General features: G+C 41.9%; 1 protein-coding gene across 1 annotated transcript in view; it reads left to right on the top strand.

The window, feature by feature from the left end:
* The first annotated feature begins 8,210 nt into the window (after positions 1 to 8,210).
* Positions 8,211 to 19,301, top strand: part of LOC127579025 (transcriptional repressor CTCF-like) — a 30,758-nt gene continuing 19,667 nt past the window's right edge. The window contains exons 1-3 of the mRNA XM_052031660.1: positions 8,211 to 8,305; positions 15,753 to 15,923; positions 16,773 to 16,906. Coding sequence (XP_051887620.1) covers positions 15,824 to 15,923; positions 16,773 to 16,906 — 234 coding nt within the window. The 5' untranslated portion in view covers positions 8,211 to 8,305; positions 15,753 to 15,823. The remainder of the gene's footprint in view (positions 8,306 to 15,752; positions 15,924 to 16,772; positions 16,907 to 19,301) is intronic.

Genomic DNA, 19,301 nt, shown 5'->3' with positions numbered 1-19,301 from the left:
TCGTAAGTCATTCCAATGTTTCAAATAGTCCTTCAGACATTAAATTCATTGCTCAAATCAATTTCAGTGAGAGATAGATAACTGAAAGTGATCAAGATCTTTTCAGAACTGTGCAATTAGTTGATACGAATATATTGCTATCAGCATGCTAACTAAGTCAAGAAATAAATTCTCCTTCCTACAAAGGGAAAGCACACATACCTTAATATGAATGTTAAAAAAAACAAGGTATAATTCATATAAAGAACAAAGGTGATTTTGTGAAAAAACTCAGAATACAGTTTCTGGGGCAAAAATGAACAAGTTATTGAAATCAAACAAGTAATTTCCAGCTTAATCCAAATAAGACTGTAATAGTGAAACTAGTTAATGATTACATTTTAGCAAAACAGAATAGCAAAGCAATGAAAAACAGGTTTATGATGCTGTGCTATTTATGTACTCAGAATGAGGTCAGAATGAATAATCTCACAAACAGCTTGTTTTTGGTAATGAGAACTGGGTGAAAGGTTGAATGTGATTTCAGTATTTCCACGTAGGGCTGTTTTTCTCTTTTGCTGGTTGTGAGCAGACCCTTGACACAATTTTAAAAGGCCCCTCTGCTATTAGAATGTTCACAATATGGCTTTTAAATAGTAATTATCAATGTAACATGGTGAAGTGATTCCTGACCTGATTATCCAAAATGTATTGTAGGAATAATGCCTTTGAAAGGCATTAATCAACCTTGCTTACATATTCTGTAACAAATATATCGTGACTGATACAACTTAATTACTTATACTGGCTTACACTTCCATGGATGTTTGTAGAACAAAGGTACATCACCCAAATGGCCACCCTACCTGTGATAGCTCTGATGATTTGTCTTAGTTAACTTCTGACCATAAATCCATCATGGTTAAGCTTTCTTCAGTCCTCAGCTGGTTCTGAAACATGAACACTTTCATCAGAGGATTTAAAATAACAGTCCTGAGGAAATATATACTGGTTTGCATTTCCTATTTTGGCTGTAGAAATAGGGTTACAAAACCCACTTGTAAATGCACAAATTTTAAGGTGTGCGTGGTGTTTATATAAGTAAGTATTTGAATGCTAAGTTTCATTTTCGTCAGTTATGGCTTGCCCACAGAAGACAGAGGGTAGTGTGCAGGCAGAAGAGATTTAGTTTAATTTGGCCTTATGGGCCAAAGGGCGTGTTCCTTTGCTGTACTGTTCTATGCTTTATAATTGCACAATATAGTAAAAAGCTACAAAATGATTTTATCCCATAAACGTGTGAGGCTTGTCCATTCACAACCCTGCTGTTTCATGAGAACGTTCCACCTACAGGACATCAGAGGCCAAACTCTGTTCCCAGAAACAGATCTTCATTACTGTATATTGTATTATCATTTGTGGACATTGTATTATTGCACTGTTATTTGTGGACAAGTGCAGATGCTTATAATGTTCCTTTATTCTGGATGCAGAATTAGGACATTTGCTATGCTGCAACACAGGTAGATCCCATAAGCAGGGTCAGTCACCGATAAAACAACGTATTTTTGGAAACTTTACCATCTTCGTTGTCCCATCACACTGCAAGGTGTCAAACATCTGATCAGTGTTGGGAGAAGACTCACAAAAGGACAGACTCAAGGACAGCTTCTATCCCACGATGGTAAGACTATTGAACGATTCCCTTATACCATGAGATGGACTCCTGACCTCACAATCTACCTTGTTATGACCTTGCACCTTATTGTCTACCTGCAATGTACTTCCCTGTAGCTGTGACACCTTACTCTGTATTCTGTCATTGTTTTTACCCTGTACTACCTCAATGAACTGTGTAATGAATTGATCTGTATGAACGGTATGCAAGCTAAGTTTTTTACTGTACCTCGGTACAAGTGACAACAATAAATCAATACCAATGCATTGATATATATCCTTGAAACACACTTTTGCATAGTTATAAAATTCTTTTTCCTTCACAGTCAATGTGTTGCAGTTGTAGGACTCGTGTTGTGTGCAACGTGTAAGCTTTCCTGTGTGACTGATAGACGAAGAGGCGAGAAAGGCTTAAAGGTAAGGGGTTTGACTGCAATGTCAAATATGGCATGAGATTAACGAGCGTATTTCTTGATCAACTGAAATGAATATGATGCCGAAGTATTCCATTTAATCCAAATGACATTAGTAGGTGAATTTATTTCAGACCTCATTGAATTGTTGTGCTCTTTTATTTTACGGTATTCATTCCAAATATCCTTCGGAGTATTTTACTGCAGGTATTCTAAGTGGGCCATTTGAAACGCACCTGTAACTTCTGCAAATGCAAAGAATCACTTGCCGTGAGAGGTTTTACCCTCTGGTGAGACCGATTCAACGATCAACAGGCGAGGTACGTGAATATTAATGCCAATGGATGGATGGACGATGTTTGGCCAGTTTTAAGTGAGACGTGTGGAGAGTGGATTTTTAGACCAGAGTGTTGAAATCTGTTGACGTTTTCTACTGACAGACCGGTTTAACGGCAGCGCTTAAAGCAGAGCCGGTGGGCGTCTGAGAGCGGAGAATATACAGGGCTGTGGGGACGGGGCCCGGCTGGATCGGAAAGAACCAGTAAAGATTCGACGGGCCGAACGGCCACCTGCTGGGCCGTGCCATTTTGTGATAACTTGCCGTGTCCTGCCCTGTGGGGTGGGAAATGAACATCCCTCTGCCTTCGACCAGGTGGCCCGCCGCACGCTTCGCCTTCCGCTCATCGCGGCGCCGCCGGCCACCCTCCCGCTGCGCCTGCGTGTTGCCGGCCTCCACGCTCCCGCGCCCTCCCCGCCGCCGGCATCCTCACACTGCGCCTGCGTGTTGTCGGCCTCCACGCTCCCGCGCCCTCCCCGCCGCCGGCATCCTCACGCTGCGCCTGCGTGTTGCCGGCATCCGCGCTCCCGCGCCTTCCCGCCAACGGCCGCCCTCCTGCTGCGCCTGCGCGCCGCCGGAAAGCACGCTGCCATTTTCCGTCGTGCGGCGCTTTCCCGCCCGCTGACCGGGTCGCCACCGGAGAGGCGAAGGGCGACGGTCGAGCTCGGTCACGGTCACGGCCCAGGCCCAGGCCCAAACTCGGTGCCGGGCCCACGGAGCTCGCTGGACGGGAGCGGCCGCGGGGCCTCGCCCATCTTGAGGCGGCGTCGTGTTTCCTCCACCCCGCCCGGGCCTCGTGTAGGAGGCCTAGCCCGCCGCCGTCCCCCTGCCATGCCGGAGCCGCCGCGCTGCTGCGGGTAAAGTCGGTGGGTTGCAGCAGGTGAGTGAGTGACAGCGTTCCTCCCAAGGAAGGGCGCCCGGTAACTGCTGCAGGACAGGACCGGTGACAGGATCACAAGGTCACAGAGTCCGGTTGCATTTTGAAGGTGAGGGGCTGGAGGAGGCGATGCATCAGGCATCACGTTGCAGGGTGTAACCCGCCTTCGAAGGAAGCTCAGGGAGAGAGTAAATAAGAGAAAATACGGGAAATACACACCCTTTCCGTGCCCGACCTGTGCTGAGCGTGGGGAGAAGGGGTGGAGGTTCTGTTACAAACAAAACTTAAGGTGGTGATCTGCCTGACAAATTTATTGAGTCACAGAGTTGCACAGCACGGAAAACGGTCCTTTGGCCCAACTCGTCCATGTTGACCAAGGTGCCTACCTGAGCTAGTCCCATTTACCTGTTTTTGGCCCTCATCCCTCTAAACCTTTTCTATCCATGTACCTGTCCAAATGTCTTTAAATGTTGTAATTGTACCCTCCTCTGGAAGCTCATTCCATATACCCACCACCCTCTTGTGTGGAAAAACTTGCCCCTCAGGTTCCCTTTGAATCTTTCCCTTCTCACCTTAAACCTATACACTCTAGTTTTAGACTCCCCTACTCTGGGGGGAAAAGACTGTGACCATCCACCTTATCTATGCCCCTCATGATTTTATAAACCTTGACATCACCCCTCAGCCTCCTTCACTCCAGGGAAAATAGTCTCAGCCTATCCAGTCTCTCGTAACTTCAAGCCTTCCAGTGCTGGAATTTTTTCAGCACTCTCTTTACCTTAATCACATCCTTCCTATAGTATGTCTACCAAAACGGTACACAATATTCGAGCTACCCTTTGCAGCTGTAACAAATTTCTAATGTTTTTAATCAGTAGTTCAGCACTTTTGTTTGGGGAAGTTATGAAATGTTGTATTGGAAAATCCTAAACATCTTTGTTAGCCTGACATGTTTCACATTGTGGGTGTACTGTTACTGAAACTAACACCTCCAGTAATATTTTGAATCTTTCATCATGTGAAAATCTGAAAAAGGAGTAAAACATAGTGTATGAAAAGGTCTTCCATATATATATATATAGTGCCTTTCACAACCTCTCAAAGCCCTAAAGTAGTTTGAAGCCAAAGTAGTATAGAAGTGCAGTCTTTAACGTTCCATTAGTTTGAAGCATATGAATTAATATAAATATATTTCTTTTCAGATACCCATGTCAGATGAAGTCTCAGGACTGGAAACAATTACTTATAGTTCATTAGAAGGAAAAAAATGATGCAGTTGACAAAATACAAAGGAAACTCAAGAAGTGGAGACATCTGAAGTTTAGAAACCATGATGGATAGGGAAATTTTATTCCATGAAACAACTTTATTTTTAACAAAGTCAGAGGAAGACATTGTGGAATATTCTGTAGAGCAGGGAGGTTCTGACAAGATGCATGTCATCACGTTGCAGGTAGTGAATATGGATGAACATGTCCAGCCCTGCCTGAATGAGGTCAATTTAATGACAGTGTATCAACAAGGGATTGAAATAATTCCAAGTGGGCTGAGCCATGTCTTGGAAAGTGAGGGAGAGATCATGCATACTCTTCCACTCCCTGAGGGAGTACAAGTTTTTAAGGTATGGTGTTAGAAACTTAACTGCAAAAAGGCCTTTTACTACTTCATTATCAGCTTTAAAAAAGTTTTTTTTTAAATTTAGATGATTATTTAGCATGCTTTAACACCATAACTTTTATCATAGAAATGTACAGCACAGAAGTGGGCCCTTTTGACCCAGCTCATCCATGATGCCTACCAATGCTAATCCCATTTGCCTGCATTAGGCCCATATCCCTCTACACCTTTCCTATCTAAGTACCTGTCCAAATGCTTTATTAAATGTTGTAATTGATCGTGCCTCCACTACCTCTCTTGGCCGCTCGTACCAGGTATTCACCAACCTCTGTGGAAGGACTTACCCCTCAGGTCTCCTTTAAAGTTCTCCCCTCTCATTTTAAACCTGCACCCTTTAGTTCTAGACTCCCCTACCCTGGCAAAAAGATCCTGACTATCCTATTTATGCCCCTCATAATTTTATAAACCCCTATAAAGTTACCCCTCAAACTCCTACATTCCTATGAGAATAAACCCAGCCTATCCAATATCTCCATGTAACTATAGCCCTCCATTCCAGACAACATCTTGGTGAAACCCTTTAATCTTTATGTCCACAAATTTCTTAGCAATTCTCATTTCACTCCTGACATTGGCAGAAGAATTAAAGAAACAGGGTCTGATGTCTTCTTATCAAAGATAATCTGCAGATTTATGTAATTTTCAGGCACTCGTGCAAATCTGGCTCACCCAGACCATGATAGAACAGGCAAAGATCCTTCCCGTACAAGTGGTAGAAGTATATTCTGTGCCCAGGAGGATTCTGGAATGCACTCAGATTTCTTGGTTGAATTGTTCTGCTTACAGTGTCAGCATGGAGTTTTTGGTTCCTGTTGTTGACTTAGCAAGGGCTCAAGCCCATTGTTAACTGAATACCAACTAAAGACAATAGCTTGTTGATCATAATTGTTAAAATCTCTACATAGAAGCTGCCTGACTTATTGGATATTTCTAGTATTTTTTGACATTAATAATGGTGATCCTGTTTGGCCGAAGAAGGGTAACTTATTCGGAGTTGATTTGACTCCCTGGTACTAATGATGAAAAGTTCGGAACCAAGTCATGGCCGATTGAGAGCTAGATTGAGGAGGTCTGTGACTTTCCAGGATAATGCTGGGTGTTTGGATCACAAACAGAACTATTAGGTACCTGTGAGAAACAATGGACTGCAGATGCTGGAATCTAGATGAAAAACACTACGATGCTGGAGGAACTCAGCAGGGCAGACAGCATCTGCGGAGAAAAGCAGCAGTCAACGTTTCGGGTCAAAACCCTGTGGTTACTGTGATCTGGTAGCCTTCCCATAATCTAGACAACCATGCAAACCAGAGCTGTAATCTGTTGGATGGCCCTACATGGACAGTGAACAGTTATCTTGACCGAAAAAGAAGGTCCCTCTGCCTTTTCCTAAGCTTTCTGGAGCTAACTATATACATCTTTAGTAAGGGTATCAAAGGTTATGGGGAGAAGGCAGGAGAATGGGGTTGAGAGGGAAAAATACTGTAAATCAGTCATGATCGAATGGCGGAGCAGACTCGATGGGCTGAATGGCCTAATTCTGCTCTTATGTCTTATGGTCTTATTTTTTATAGGTGAGGGTGAAGTTTTAATATAACAGGCCCATTGGAAAACAACACACATGGTGAATTTAACTAACTTAGTGGGTAGGATCCTTGGCAGGATCATGTTCTCTGCTGGATTTGCACCTCACCCAATCTTACTCTTCACTGCAGTCACTGGACTATATGTACAGCTAGTTAGTGCTTCATCTGATCCTGTAAGTTAGCCACCCTGTGAGTCAGGCTGACATCACAGCAAGTTTGTCCTCTTTAGAGCAAATAGAATACTGTGGGTGCTATTGGCTTACCACAGCCACATCCAGTAACTTTCTGGGCTGGGTTTGTACAAAAGAAGATGCATCCTTTGTTGCCTAGCCATTAGAAGCACTTGTGTCCATGCTGTAAGTTGCTTTATTTTTTTATAAATACGGTAGTAAATTACCTTGTCATTGGATTGTGCAGCCTGGCCATCTTTTTCCAGTTATCACCATCATGGATATTCACATTTTGAAAATCGGGACTCCCAGACTTTGAGTCTTTTACCAAAAACAAAACCTTGTGGTCTTACCCATCGTTGAATGTTGGTTGTATAATGTGAAACATAGCCCAAGAAAGTCATCCTGGTGGATCACTTCCTCCCCACTGCTGAAAATTAGAGGATACTGTGAGCTTTGCACACCAACAAAAACTTTACATATGTGCAGATACTTTTAATTTAATGCAGTGATCTGAAGCATTTCATAAAACAAAATTATTACAGGATTAGGTGTGAAGGAGAGAAATGTGTGAAGGTGATTCAGGACAAGTCCTAGTTCACATGGCTTTGTCACCATTGGTGGGTAAAGTTGTTGTGGAGGGGTACTTTATGGAGAACTGAAATTGATTGGAGGACTGAAGCATGGGAGGTGCTGTCACATTTAAACAAAACAGCTTAGCCTCTGCTGAGAAAAGAGCGAAACATGAAACATTGCAGTGCAAAGGGGCTCAAACAGGAAATCATTGTTGTTGTCAAAGATATCATGAGAGGACTAATTATAAGGAAACACATAAGCAGGAAAGGGGATCATAATTAACACTTAAAAATGGTAACCAAGGGTCTATAATTGCAACTAGTATGCATAGTTATGTATGCTGCTTAGTTAAAATGCATTAATGACTGTTAAATTAGCTTAAATCTTGGGATATATCAAATTCTGAGCACTAACTAATAAACATATTTGTTATCAGTCAAAAGTTGACCATGCAGAGCAAATATGCTCACATCAAAAGTAGTAAGCAGCAGTCTAGAAGAAATTTTGGTAAGATTGCATGCATATGTTTTGTCATGCGTAAGATTTTATATTAGCCAATGCACGCTACAGATTTGGACATCAAAACTAATCTCAGTTTGTCTGACCATTTGTTGTGTGATGTCAGCTAAAAGTTTAAAGGATATCTTCCCTGACATACCTAACGTACTCTGATGACAAGCTGTTGTTTCATTTGTATTTTTGCACTGTCTTAAACTTTTGTTGATAACATTTTTATTGTTAGGTTGGTCCAAATGGAGAGATGCAAAACATTGAGAGAACAGAATTAGGTGCAGATACTACTGAGGCAGATTACATGGGCACAGTGGTGGACCAGAATCACAATTCTGCTAAAATGGAGAAAAGTAGGCTGCCACAGAATATGCAAGTTGGGAATATTGCAAATGTGTCCATTTGTGAACATGGAGAGATACATTTGGAAGGGCCGCAATCAGAGGTGACTGCTGAAAATATTGGTCTTGCCAATAGCAGCAAACCTATCAAAATTAAAACTAAAGGTTAGTGTTCTTTTCCGTTTGAGAATCTTTTGTCCCTTTTGACTAGCTTTTGTATTCTATTAGGCTGCTGTATGATCAATTGCTAGGAAGTGCATAAAGAAGTAACCTGCAATGACATCCCAGATTTTCATTACTGAAGAAAGTATTGATTTCATCTTAATCCAGAGGTCTTTAAAGTTGATTATTGAACAGATACTCTTCTAACTGCGTATATTTATGGTTGAGGAGCTAACGAGCTGTGGTATTGATGTATACTGAGGTAAGTGTGTTCTGTTTCAGTGCAAACAATTTATTCAATTTACGGTTCAGTGTAATGACATTTAAACCACTGCTCCACTACTATCTCTGAATTCAAAGATAAAGTCAAGTGGCCAGAGGAATGTGTCATATTCCTAAGGGAAATTTTGGACATTGGTCAGAGTCCTTTACTTCCACTGTTTATGCACCACAATTGCCACATTTCCATGTTTTCTCTTTTCTCTAGCCATATAACTGCTGACAACAGCAACACAGCTGGTTGGAAATTCCACATCACATAATGCAATGTTTGTGGCTCCCACACAATTGAATATTTTGAGTAGTTTTCAAAATTCATGCTGGCATTTCTACACATATGCATTGCACTATTGAATGCTTTATGTAAAGCTTTGGTGGATGACATCAATCTTCACGCAATAGTCTTTTGAAACAAGCCCTTCTGAAATTACACCATGATTTTCTTTTAAACTGGCTAGCTTTTCAGAAAAATCTCGGGCACAGTGGCAGTCGGGCCTCAGGTAATCCAGATATATCAGATGACCTGAGGGAGAGTGGCTGGAGCCCATGTGTCAACAGGGATCTTTGCTGCTGTGTTCAATTCCCTGAGGCTAAAGCTTTCAAAGTCAGTGTGATAGAAGTCTGCAGTCCTCCACAGGCCAAACTCCAGCTGTGCATGTGTGCCTGAAATCTGTCCGTGAAAGCAAAGATCACGTTCACCTTGAACTACATAGCTTTCAGATCCAATGCAGGTAATGACACCTGATCAATGCCATATGCAACATTTATCAGCTCACCATTGTACTAGAAATGTCACTGATGTTGTCTACTCAGGAAGAGATTATTTCATTTTTTTGGTTAGAGATTAGCAGGTATTGTGGGCATGTGGATTTGTGAGGATTCTAGCCATCCTGAAGGTTCAGGGAGTGATAGATTACACGTGATGACTGGGCCTCCCTTTGTCAATTCATAGCTCTGCCTGAATCATGAGGGTTACCATTCACTGAATATTGAATTGGGCTGTGAACAGCTGAGATTTTCAGTGCCATTTTTCTGAGAGTTCACATGACTCCATTATTCTCTGATCGCTTGTAACGTCTGCCATATTTTAACTACCATACGCACTGAGATCTGGCTGTTGGACAAAGAATATCCTTGTCACAGCCATGTCTCAAATGATGAACTTCTAATACCTGGATTGATCAAGGGGCCCCTTACAATCCTCACTAGAGGGTGGCATGCTCCACTGTTTACTCATAATGAGAGCTAAGCCCTTGCCTGAACCCATTCAGCAGGGTGAAGAGCATGTTGGCAGACCAAAAGGAAGAGATCCTCAATAATTTTGTGTTAGCAGGGCATGTCTCAGATTCTGTGTATATCCTGTTCAATGAGCTGTGCAGCCAGAAAGAGGTAATAACTGGAGAAAGGATGCATATGTTGACACGGCATGCTGTGGGATTCCCATAGCAACACTTCATTGGTCAGGAGCAGCTTGTTGTAAATGTCACCTATCCTGGAAAGAGGCATGAACAATGTCCATGCTCCAAAGCACAAGCATTTCTGGAGGAACATGACCATGTTGGCACAATAACTACCCGACAGAGACTTTTGCCTTCTGCATTCACCTGGACTGGGCCTGTGCCTTACCTCATAGGAAGATCTCAGATGGCCTTGCACTGCTGAGAGATGAGTAGGAATCCATAATTGAGTACAACTCCGTACAAATGTCTGTAGTGCAATCCTAATCAATGGGTAGGAAACAGTAAGGTTGCCTCTCTGCTGTCTCATTTGTGTACCTGTTTTGCTGAGCACACCAGGAATGAAGTGGGTATAAGAAGGATTCCAAGCAGTCTAGGCACTTAGGTCAAGACCTTCATGTAAATGGACAATGTCATCATCTGCTCAGACTCGTTGTCTATCCACATATTTAAAATTCATCTGCAACCGGTTTGAAGACACCTCGGGCCAAAGTCAGTTGCACAAAAAGTGAGACCATATTCTTTGACAGTTGGTGCAAGTAGTCCTTTGTTCCCTTCACTGTCAGGTCCAAATACCTTAGGTGCTGGGAACTTGAGTCAGAGGAGTCAAGGCTTGAACCAGGAGGTGAATGTAGCATATGGGTAATGTAAAGACAGAAAACTGATAACTGGCAACAGTGCTCACTATTGATCACAGGAAAGAACCTGGTTATTAGTGGTGAGGTGTTCTCCATGTTGCTGTACATAGTGCAGGTATAGTCCAGAATCAATATTTGCCCTGGAGCAGTCATCTGAGAGCTTCTCTACTTCATCTGGAACGCAACAATGGAACAGGTTTGCAGAATGTCAGTGTATAAACCTCTACTTTTCCAGGGGGAAAACTACCCAATGTGATCCTCATTCTGATGGCTCCCTTTAGGTGTGGCTACATCAAGCTGAAGTTCTCTCTGTCCCCAGTGTTGTGAAGTGTGGATCTGGCCACATTGCCTTGAAACGTTACTTTTAGGTGGACCATTCCCCACTACTTGTCATCTGTAGAACTCTTTAATCCAGATGAACACTTTTGATCACAAATCATTTATCAGTGGACATCACAAACTGCCATCAGAGCCCACAGGAATTGGAGACAGTGGATCTGGTGGAGTAGTTTCATCAAGCACACTGTTAGTGATTTAGCAGAATGCCTTATCACTAAAGTCTTCAAACAAGTGCCAAGTCCTTGCCTGGTTGATGGTGAGAGAGGCCTTCCTCATCAGATCTTTCATTTATGATCAGAATATTGGCCACACTGCACACTACCCTTGTGACAGCTGCACTGGAAATGAGACAGTTGCCTTCCTTAGAGAACACAGCTTTGCCAGCGTTCACCAGGGTCAGTGCATCAGATGGCTTTGTAGTCTGGTGGGGGCAATATTGTACTGCTGATGTTACTGTCTTAAAACCTGAGGCAATTCCAGTGCATTGATAGTAGCTGCCTGTGGTTGACCAGCAGCCGCATCTGGCTGGCAACAAGCAAAATCTGACTAGCATCAGACAGAGCTTCCACTGTTGCATGCAAATTTTGAATGGCTTCCATCTCTACTGCATGGAATCTGTACCATGGGTACATCAACATTTTCTAGCTTGGAGGTGCTCATCATTTCCCAGCTGGTAAATAAAGGGCTCCTGGCTCAGGTGAAAGTCACGTCAAAGTTTGGAGAACAACTCTCTCATGTTGCTTGATGTCTCTTGAAGGTCTCTGGCAGGTCTGACAGTATGTTCAACATATTCATGTGCACGTGCATCTGCCTTCTCATGTCCTGTGATACTTTTTATCTATTCTCTAGAAAATAACATCAGCCTTAATAGAGTTGACTCTAGTTTCCCTTGCTTCTTACCCTGATTGGAGTTTGTAAGTGCTTGGTTGTAAAGTTATACAGCACAGAAGGAGGCCATGCCAGTCTCATCATAGGTAAGGTACCTCTCTAAACTGTCTGTGTTCTGTGCAGTTCAGGATCTGTAATAGTACTTGGAATATCAAGCATAAAGACACTGTTTTCTTCCTTTTTCTCGTTCATGTTTTCCTGCCCAGAGAGTGAAGTGACTACTTAGGTGGGATCTCTTGTGATTGTTCAATGATGAAACATGACAGGCAAAATAACACGTTGAGAAAATAGGGCTCAGGAAACGAGTACATGGACAGAAGGAGAACACACAATAAAGAGATGAAGCACCTGAAGACTTTCATTGAATTTTACTTTGGATTTGCATGTGTTGCAGGCATCAAATTGTCGTCCCGAAATCAATTTCCCTATCCGTCCGCTGTAAATAACAGTGCCACGAGGTCGATTCGAACAAATACCTTTATTAACAGTGCACCGCTAGGAGAATTCTCTTCAGCACTCACTAAGAGTCGCTTCCCGAGTTCTCTCAGTGCAAAGGGGTAGACAGAGATTTATACAGGTATTGTCACGCACACTTTAATGAGTCAGGTGCCGGAGTTCTTGGTTGAGCAGGAAACGGACAAAGGGCTACTGCAGATGGAAAAAGAGCAGCCTCACAGCACAGGTTCAGCTAATCATTTTGCAATCGGGTGAGACAAAGGCAAGTATCACCTTCATTGTTTGAGACAGCCTTCCCATTTCCCGTTAAGATTGACTATCATCTCCATAGTCAAGCATAATGGGAATCCAATTAAGTTCCAGACACAGCAATTACCACACAGCACCCAGCCCAGGTAAGCAGTGGTGTGGCTGTTCTGGCCTGAAGGACACTTTTTAAATCAGTATTTCGAGCAGCCATAATTCTCATCCGTCTTAAGATATCAATACAGTTATAGTTTATTAATCCTACACCTCCTCAAAAGCATCCAGATCCATGATCACCACCACCCATTTCTCCAGCATAGTGAGATGCTGAAGGCCCCGCTTCCTCAACCCCTGCCTCCTGAGATAAATGAAATTTCATGTTATATGGATATTGCAGCAGGAGTAGGTGTGCGAGAACAGTAGAAAAGATGGTAGATTAGCTCTGTTGTGTAGGTATATATTGCATGTGTTTGTGTCAGTTGTGTGGTGTCTGACCTGCAGAAGTTGTGAGTGTTGGATTACTGGATTTGTTAGGTGGAATTTGAAGGTTTACAGCACAAACCTTGACTAAATGAATGAAGTCATGGAATGATAGAAAGCTAAGCTCTATCACCAGGGAACCAGATGAGGGCTCCTGGTTCATATTAACATTAACATCATTAATGCTTATGTTTAATAACAGAATTTGTATACCAGTAAATATGAACGTACTTTCCTGACATTTTTGCTCTTTGTAGTTGTTCTATCAGAACTACAGCCTAATAGTCTGTGATTTTGGCAGCCACACTGTTAAGTTCCTCCAGTCAAGCAAATAGCCACAGATAAGTTTAAATCAATGACTACTTCCCAAGCTTGAGGTCTTGCCCACCCAAACCCTGTTGCTATTTGTTCATCCAAAGAAAATTTTTCCCTGAAGCACTGCTTTGCTTTAGCACCCATGTCTTTGCTAAAGCAGCAGGTATATGCCAGTGCATTCCTTACTTAATCTTCATACACTGCCATAGTTATACTGCTTAAGATATACTAATTTAATCAGCATGATACAATAGGGGATTCCGAAGTTTGCTTGTATTTAGCACAATCAGAGCCAGGCATTAGGTATTATTCCGTTAATAATTTTGACGAGAATGTAGATTAACAAAAAGATTTGGGAGTTGAGCTTCTTGGACATTAAAAACATCTTAAATAGGTAAAGCCAAAATGAAGTGAATGGAGTACTAATGCGACATCTAAACTAGCAGAAATAAAATGTACTGGGTGAATTTTTTAATTCCTTAGTAAGTCCTCGGTTTAGAGATTCAGAATGCTATTGGTTAGGAAGGATGCTGAAGTAATAGAAATGGTGGAGCGTAGATTCATTACGTTGATACCTGATTACATTACAATTGTCAGGTATTTTCGTATTTACCTTTGCTGATTCTGGCTTTGTATTTACAAATTTTTTGTGTATTTGAGTGTGTCACCTAGGTTTGAGTGCGTGCCAGACCCTCAGTCACTTCTGGATTATTTGTACAATGGCACAATAACAACCCTATTCTATTCCTATTAATCTTTACCTTCCACCATAAACCAATGATAGAAAAATCTGTGCTGTGCATGTAAATCAGAATCCATGTTCTGCAGCTTTTGGTTAGAACTGATAAATGTATTTCCCCTATAAGTCATCCCCCGCTCACGACATGATAGGCTGATCCGGAAGGTTAGATCACGTAATCCAGGGTGAGCTAGCCAATTTAATACAAAATTGGCTTGATGGAATGAGACAGAGGGTGCTATTGTGAAGTGTTGTTTTTCAGATCGGAGGCCTGTGCGCAGTGGTGTGCTGCAGGGATTGGTGCTGGGTCCACTGTTGTTTGTCAGAAATGTCATGATTTGGATGAGAATAGGTGGCATGATTAATAAGTTTGCAGATGACACCAAAATTGGTGGTGTAGGTTTGAAGAAGTTTACCTAAGGCTTCAACAGGATCTAGATCAACTGCGAAAGTGGACAAAGGAATGGCAGATGGGATTTAACTTGGACCCAGGTTGACAGTGTGGTGAAGAAGGTGTTTGGCACGTCTGCCTTCTTCGGTCAGGGCACTGAGTACACGAGTTGGTACGTTACATTGCAGCTGTACAAGACATCGGTGAGAGCGCACTTGTGAAGTTCTGGTCGTCTAGCTACAGAAGGATGTCATTAAGCTGGAAAGAGTGCAGAAAAGATTTACAAGGATGTTATTGGACTGGAGGGCTTTAGTTAGAAGGAGAGACTGGATAGGCTGGGGATGTTTTTCCCTGGAGCGCAGGAGGCTGAGGGGTGACCTTATAGAGGTATATAAAATCATGAGGGGCATTGATCAGGGGAATGGTCACAGTCTTCTTCCCAGGTAGGGGAGTCTAAAACTGGAGGGCATAGTTTTATGGGGAGAAGGGAAAGATTTAAAGGGGACCTGAGGGACAGGAGGGTGCTGGGTATATGGAATGAGCTGCCAGAGGAAGTGGTAGAAACAGGTACAATTACAACATTTTGAAGACATTTGGATAGGTACATTGATAGGAAACGTTTAGAGATATGGGCCAAACACAGGCAAATGGGAGTAGCTCAGGCAGACAAGTTGGTTGGCATGGATGAGTTGGGCCAAAGGACCTGTTTCCATGCTGTGACTTTATGACTTAACACATCCTTAGAGTGACTGGCAACAAGATGAAAGGTACCATTTGTTCAAGTATGCTAGAAATGGTCTAACCCAATTATGCTCACGGAAAAGGCTAGGTCTTCAGCTTTTCTGCTCTTATACTTGATTACCTCATCCATTTTTGAACTCCTCTTTTTTCTGAAGTGTTTTAAGTTATTTTACTACTATGTATGGTTCTGACAATTGCCACTATTAAAGTAATTTAGTCAGGCTAATCAATAGCTTTGCATTCTCATTCTTGATTGCCCTAATGTTGGACTAAAATTTGCTGCAAGGTGTTTTGACAAGCTGAAGAAGTATACCTTTCAGTTGGCATATGACAATTAGTTCTTGTGTAGCGCAAGTTCTTGACTGAAAATCAGTTCTCTCAGCTCAATTGGTTTATCCCTGTGTACTAGTAAAATTATTTGAAATTCATGAAAGGTACTGTATAACCAACACGTTTCTTTCTTTTGCTTCTTATTATACAGGCATTAGGAAGACTTTTCAGTGTAAACTGTGTTCGCACACCTTCCCTCAACGATCTAGTTTGGACCGTCATATGAGAAGCCACACAAATGAGCGACCACATAAATGTCATCTATGTGAAAAAGCTTTCCGAACCATCACCCTCCTGCAAAACCATATCAATACTCACACAGGTAGATGCGCTGGTTACCTTCTCTGTCCATATGCATTACAACTGAACAATTGATTCATCAGTTGTTTGGAATTACAGGCACTATTGCTTGATTACTGCCTTTTTGGAGATGCCACAAACAGAAGTTCTGTCTGCCCTCTCCAGATGGCTTGTGGCAATACATGCTGTCTCCAAGCCATTTTTACATCAAACTTTTTTTTCACTAGAATGGCTTGTGAATTGAAAACTGAGGGCCACTTTGCTTTTACTGACCATGTTTCCTTTGAACAGTTTCTGCTGGGAATGATGAGAAGGGTAAATTTATTTTTCTGTCGCAGACTGCTACATATAACTTGCTTGCGGCTCAGAGAGTAGCTGCTTAATCATAAGATTGTACCTTTTCTGAAAACTTGAATGTAACATTTAGGCCGGGATTTCAATGCAGGTTTGCATGATTCCTGCCCTGTTGGATGAGACATGAGCTGAAGTTCTATCTGTCCTGTAAGTGGATGTATGAGATCTTTTGAAATTATTTCAAAGAAGATATAGTTAGTTTTCCTTGGGATTTGGCCATTATTTTTCCCTCAACTATCTTCATGATTTCACTGCTGTCCATGGATCATTGCTGTCTGCTAATCGCTGCCTGGTTTCATACATGGAACAGTGTTTTACCTCAGAAGTACTTCACTGGTTTGATGTTCTGAGATTGTGAAAAAGATACCTGGACTATTTTTGATTTTGTATTAGTTTATCCTTTAATTTTTAAAAAATATGCTGTGACAAAGGGTGACAACTAATCTGCACTTCTGTCCCTTCAATTTATTGACCTTCCTAAAAGCAAATCACTAATCTTACTGAATCTTTCATTTAGGCACCAGACCACACAAGTGTCCAGACTGTGCTATGGCTTTTGTTACAAGTGGGGAAGTAGTGCGACATAGACGTTACAAGCACACTCATGAGAAGCCCTTCAAATGTTCAGTCTGTGACTATGCTAGTGTGGAGGTAAGTGCAGTAAATAGCCAAGTGGGTTTCACATTCTCTCAGGTTTTTCAGTTCTGTGTTCCTGAGGATTTTTCGATTCCCAAGCACACAAAAGGAAAGGGAACGGAAAGGAAAAGAATGTTACCAGATATGAGATCCTTTCATTTGCTCAGTTTTCATTAGGTTTCTCGCAAAGAAGAGAGCCTGCTTATCCCTAAAGCAGGCACAAATGTGGGGCAGCCTTGCAAAGAAGGTAAGGTTGTCCATAGCAGTTATTCCCTTCATTTACCTGCAGGTATATTAGACTATCAGGTAGAACAGCAAAAAATCCTGTTAGGCCAACTGCTCAGCTATATTGAGTTCAGAAAATCCAAGTAAAGGCTGATTGTCAGGAGAGATCAGCCATAAAGTCTGTTGGTTTCTTCTGTATGGCTAGCAGGATGAGGTCAGGGCTGGAGGTCTTCTGGTCAGTGCATTTGGATTGTAGCCTAAAAAATCTTGTAGGTGATGCATGTCATTTTTTCTGCAGGGTAATACTGAGGTAATGCTCACAACCCACTGCTTGAGTAGAGGGCATCATTGGTCTCCCTAATGCTGCAATGAGCAGAACATGGGATATTAGACACTTTGAATGATCTGAAATCCAGTAAGTTCAAGATTATCAGCATCTTGATCTCCCTATCTATGCCTCTCATAATTTTATATACTTCTATCAAGTTGCCCCTCAGCCTCTGATATTCTAGCGAAAACAGTCCAAGTTTGTCCAACCTCTCCTTTTAACTAATACACTCAAATCCAGGTAACATCCGGGTAAACCTCTTCTGCACTCCCTGCAAAGTGTCTAGATCCTTCCTTTACTGTGGTGTCCATAACTGCACACAGTGTTCCACATGTGGCCTAACTCAAGTTTTATACAGCTGCCACGTGACTTGCCTTCATTGCCTGACTGATGAAGGCAAGTATACTATACGCTTTCTTTATCACCCGATCTACTTGTGTTGCCACTTTCAGGGAGCTATGGACTTGCACCACAAGATTGCTCTGTACATCAATGCTCCTAAGGGTCCTACCATTTACTGTATATTTTCCTCTTGCATTTGACCTCCCACAATGCAACACCTCACACTTGTCCAGATCAAACTCCATCTGCCATTTCTCCACCCAATTTTCTAAGTGATCTATGTCATGCTTTTTCATTTGATAATCTTCCTCACAATCCACAACTCCACCAACTTTCGTGTTGTCTGCAAACTTACTAATCAGACTACCCACATTTCATCCAAATCATTGATAAATAGCACAAACAAAGGAGGTCCCAGCACTGATCTATTGGGATACTCGTGCTCTGGTGCTGAAATTGCAATTAGATTAATGATTAGATTTTAGGTAAATGCTGTAAATGCAGATTAGCTATCATTAGGACACTTCAAGCAGAACTAACATTTATTGCAGTATTAAGAACATAATCCTCATAGCAGTGTTTAGGAATATTTCAGGCTTCCATGAAAATATATAAACTTTGCAGTATATGTATCTTTCCTTACTATTGGAGGCAGAATCACATGCAGATCACATCTCTGGCAGCACTGCATCCCTCAACGTGACCATTGTAATGCACTGGAAAAATTAATTCCTCTTCTCACATTCAAGAAGACATCACTATTTGATTAATCAATTTTCAGAAAAAACTTCCAAGAATTTGATGATTTTTAAAGATTTACAAGGATCATGCACTGGAGATGAGAATGACTAATGAAGGAAAGTTTGGGGCAATGATGTTAAAATAGAGGGAAATCCAGCTAATTATAGATGATTAAGCCCTTTCCTTTCTAGAGCAATGTTCAAAGCTTTTTGAACAGAATAATTGAGGAGGAAAAAAAGATAAACTGTCACTTGCTGAGATTTTCTGTGAGAAAGGCTGAATATGAAACTGCTGACGTTCTGACCGGCCACTTGTTAGCTGAATCTAACCTGTCATAGAGCTGTACAGCACAGAAACGGGCCCTTCACCCACCATGACAATACTGACCTTTTTGCGCATCTACACTAATCCCATTTGCTCACATTAGGGCTGTGTTCTATGCATTACCGAGTGGCCTACTCTTCCAGCAACTAAATGGCAAAGTACGGTATCTTTTAAGTCTTAATCGTAAATCGGGGGAATTAATAGGAATATGGAGAGAATAAAATGGGATTAGTGTAAATGGGTGCTTGATGCTCATTGAAGATCTGGTGGGCAGAAAGGCCTGTTTCTATGACACTATGACTCAATATGAAATTAGGTGGACCATTTGCTGACACTGAACTTTCTAAATCTGTGATGAGGTGAGGATAATGATGGGCAAATGCTAAAATTCTAGCTTAAACTCGAGAGTCAAAAGGAAGGGATGTGGACTCCACCACTCCAGGAGAAAGA

This window comes from Pristis pectinata, chromosome 16 (assembly GCF_009764475.1).
Source record: "Pristis pectinata isolate sPriPec2 chromosome 16, sPriPec2.1.pri, whole genome shotgun sequence".
Taxonomy (NCBI): Eukaryota; Metazoa; Chordata; class Chondrichthyes; order Rhinopristiformes; family Pristidae; genus Pristis; species Pristis pectinata.
This window is presented reverse-complemented; position numbering and strand designations above follow the sequence as displayed.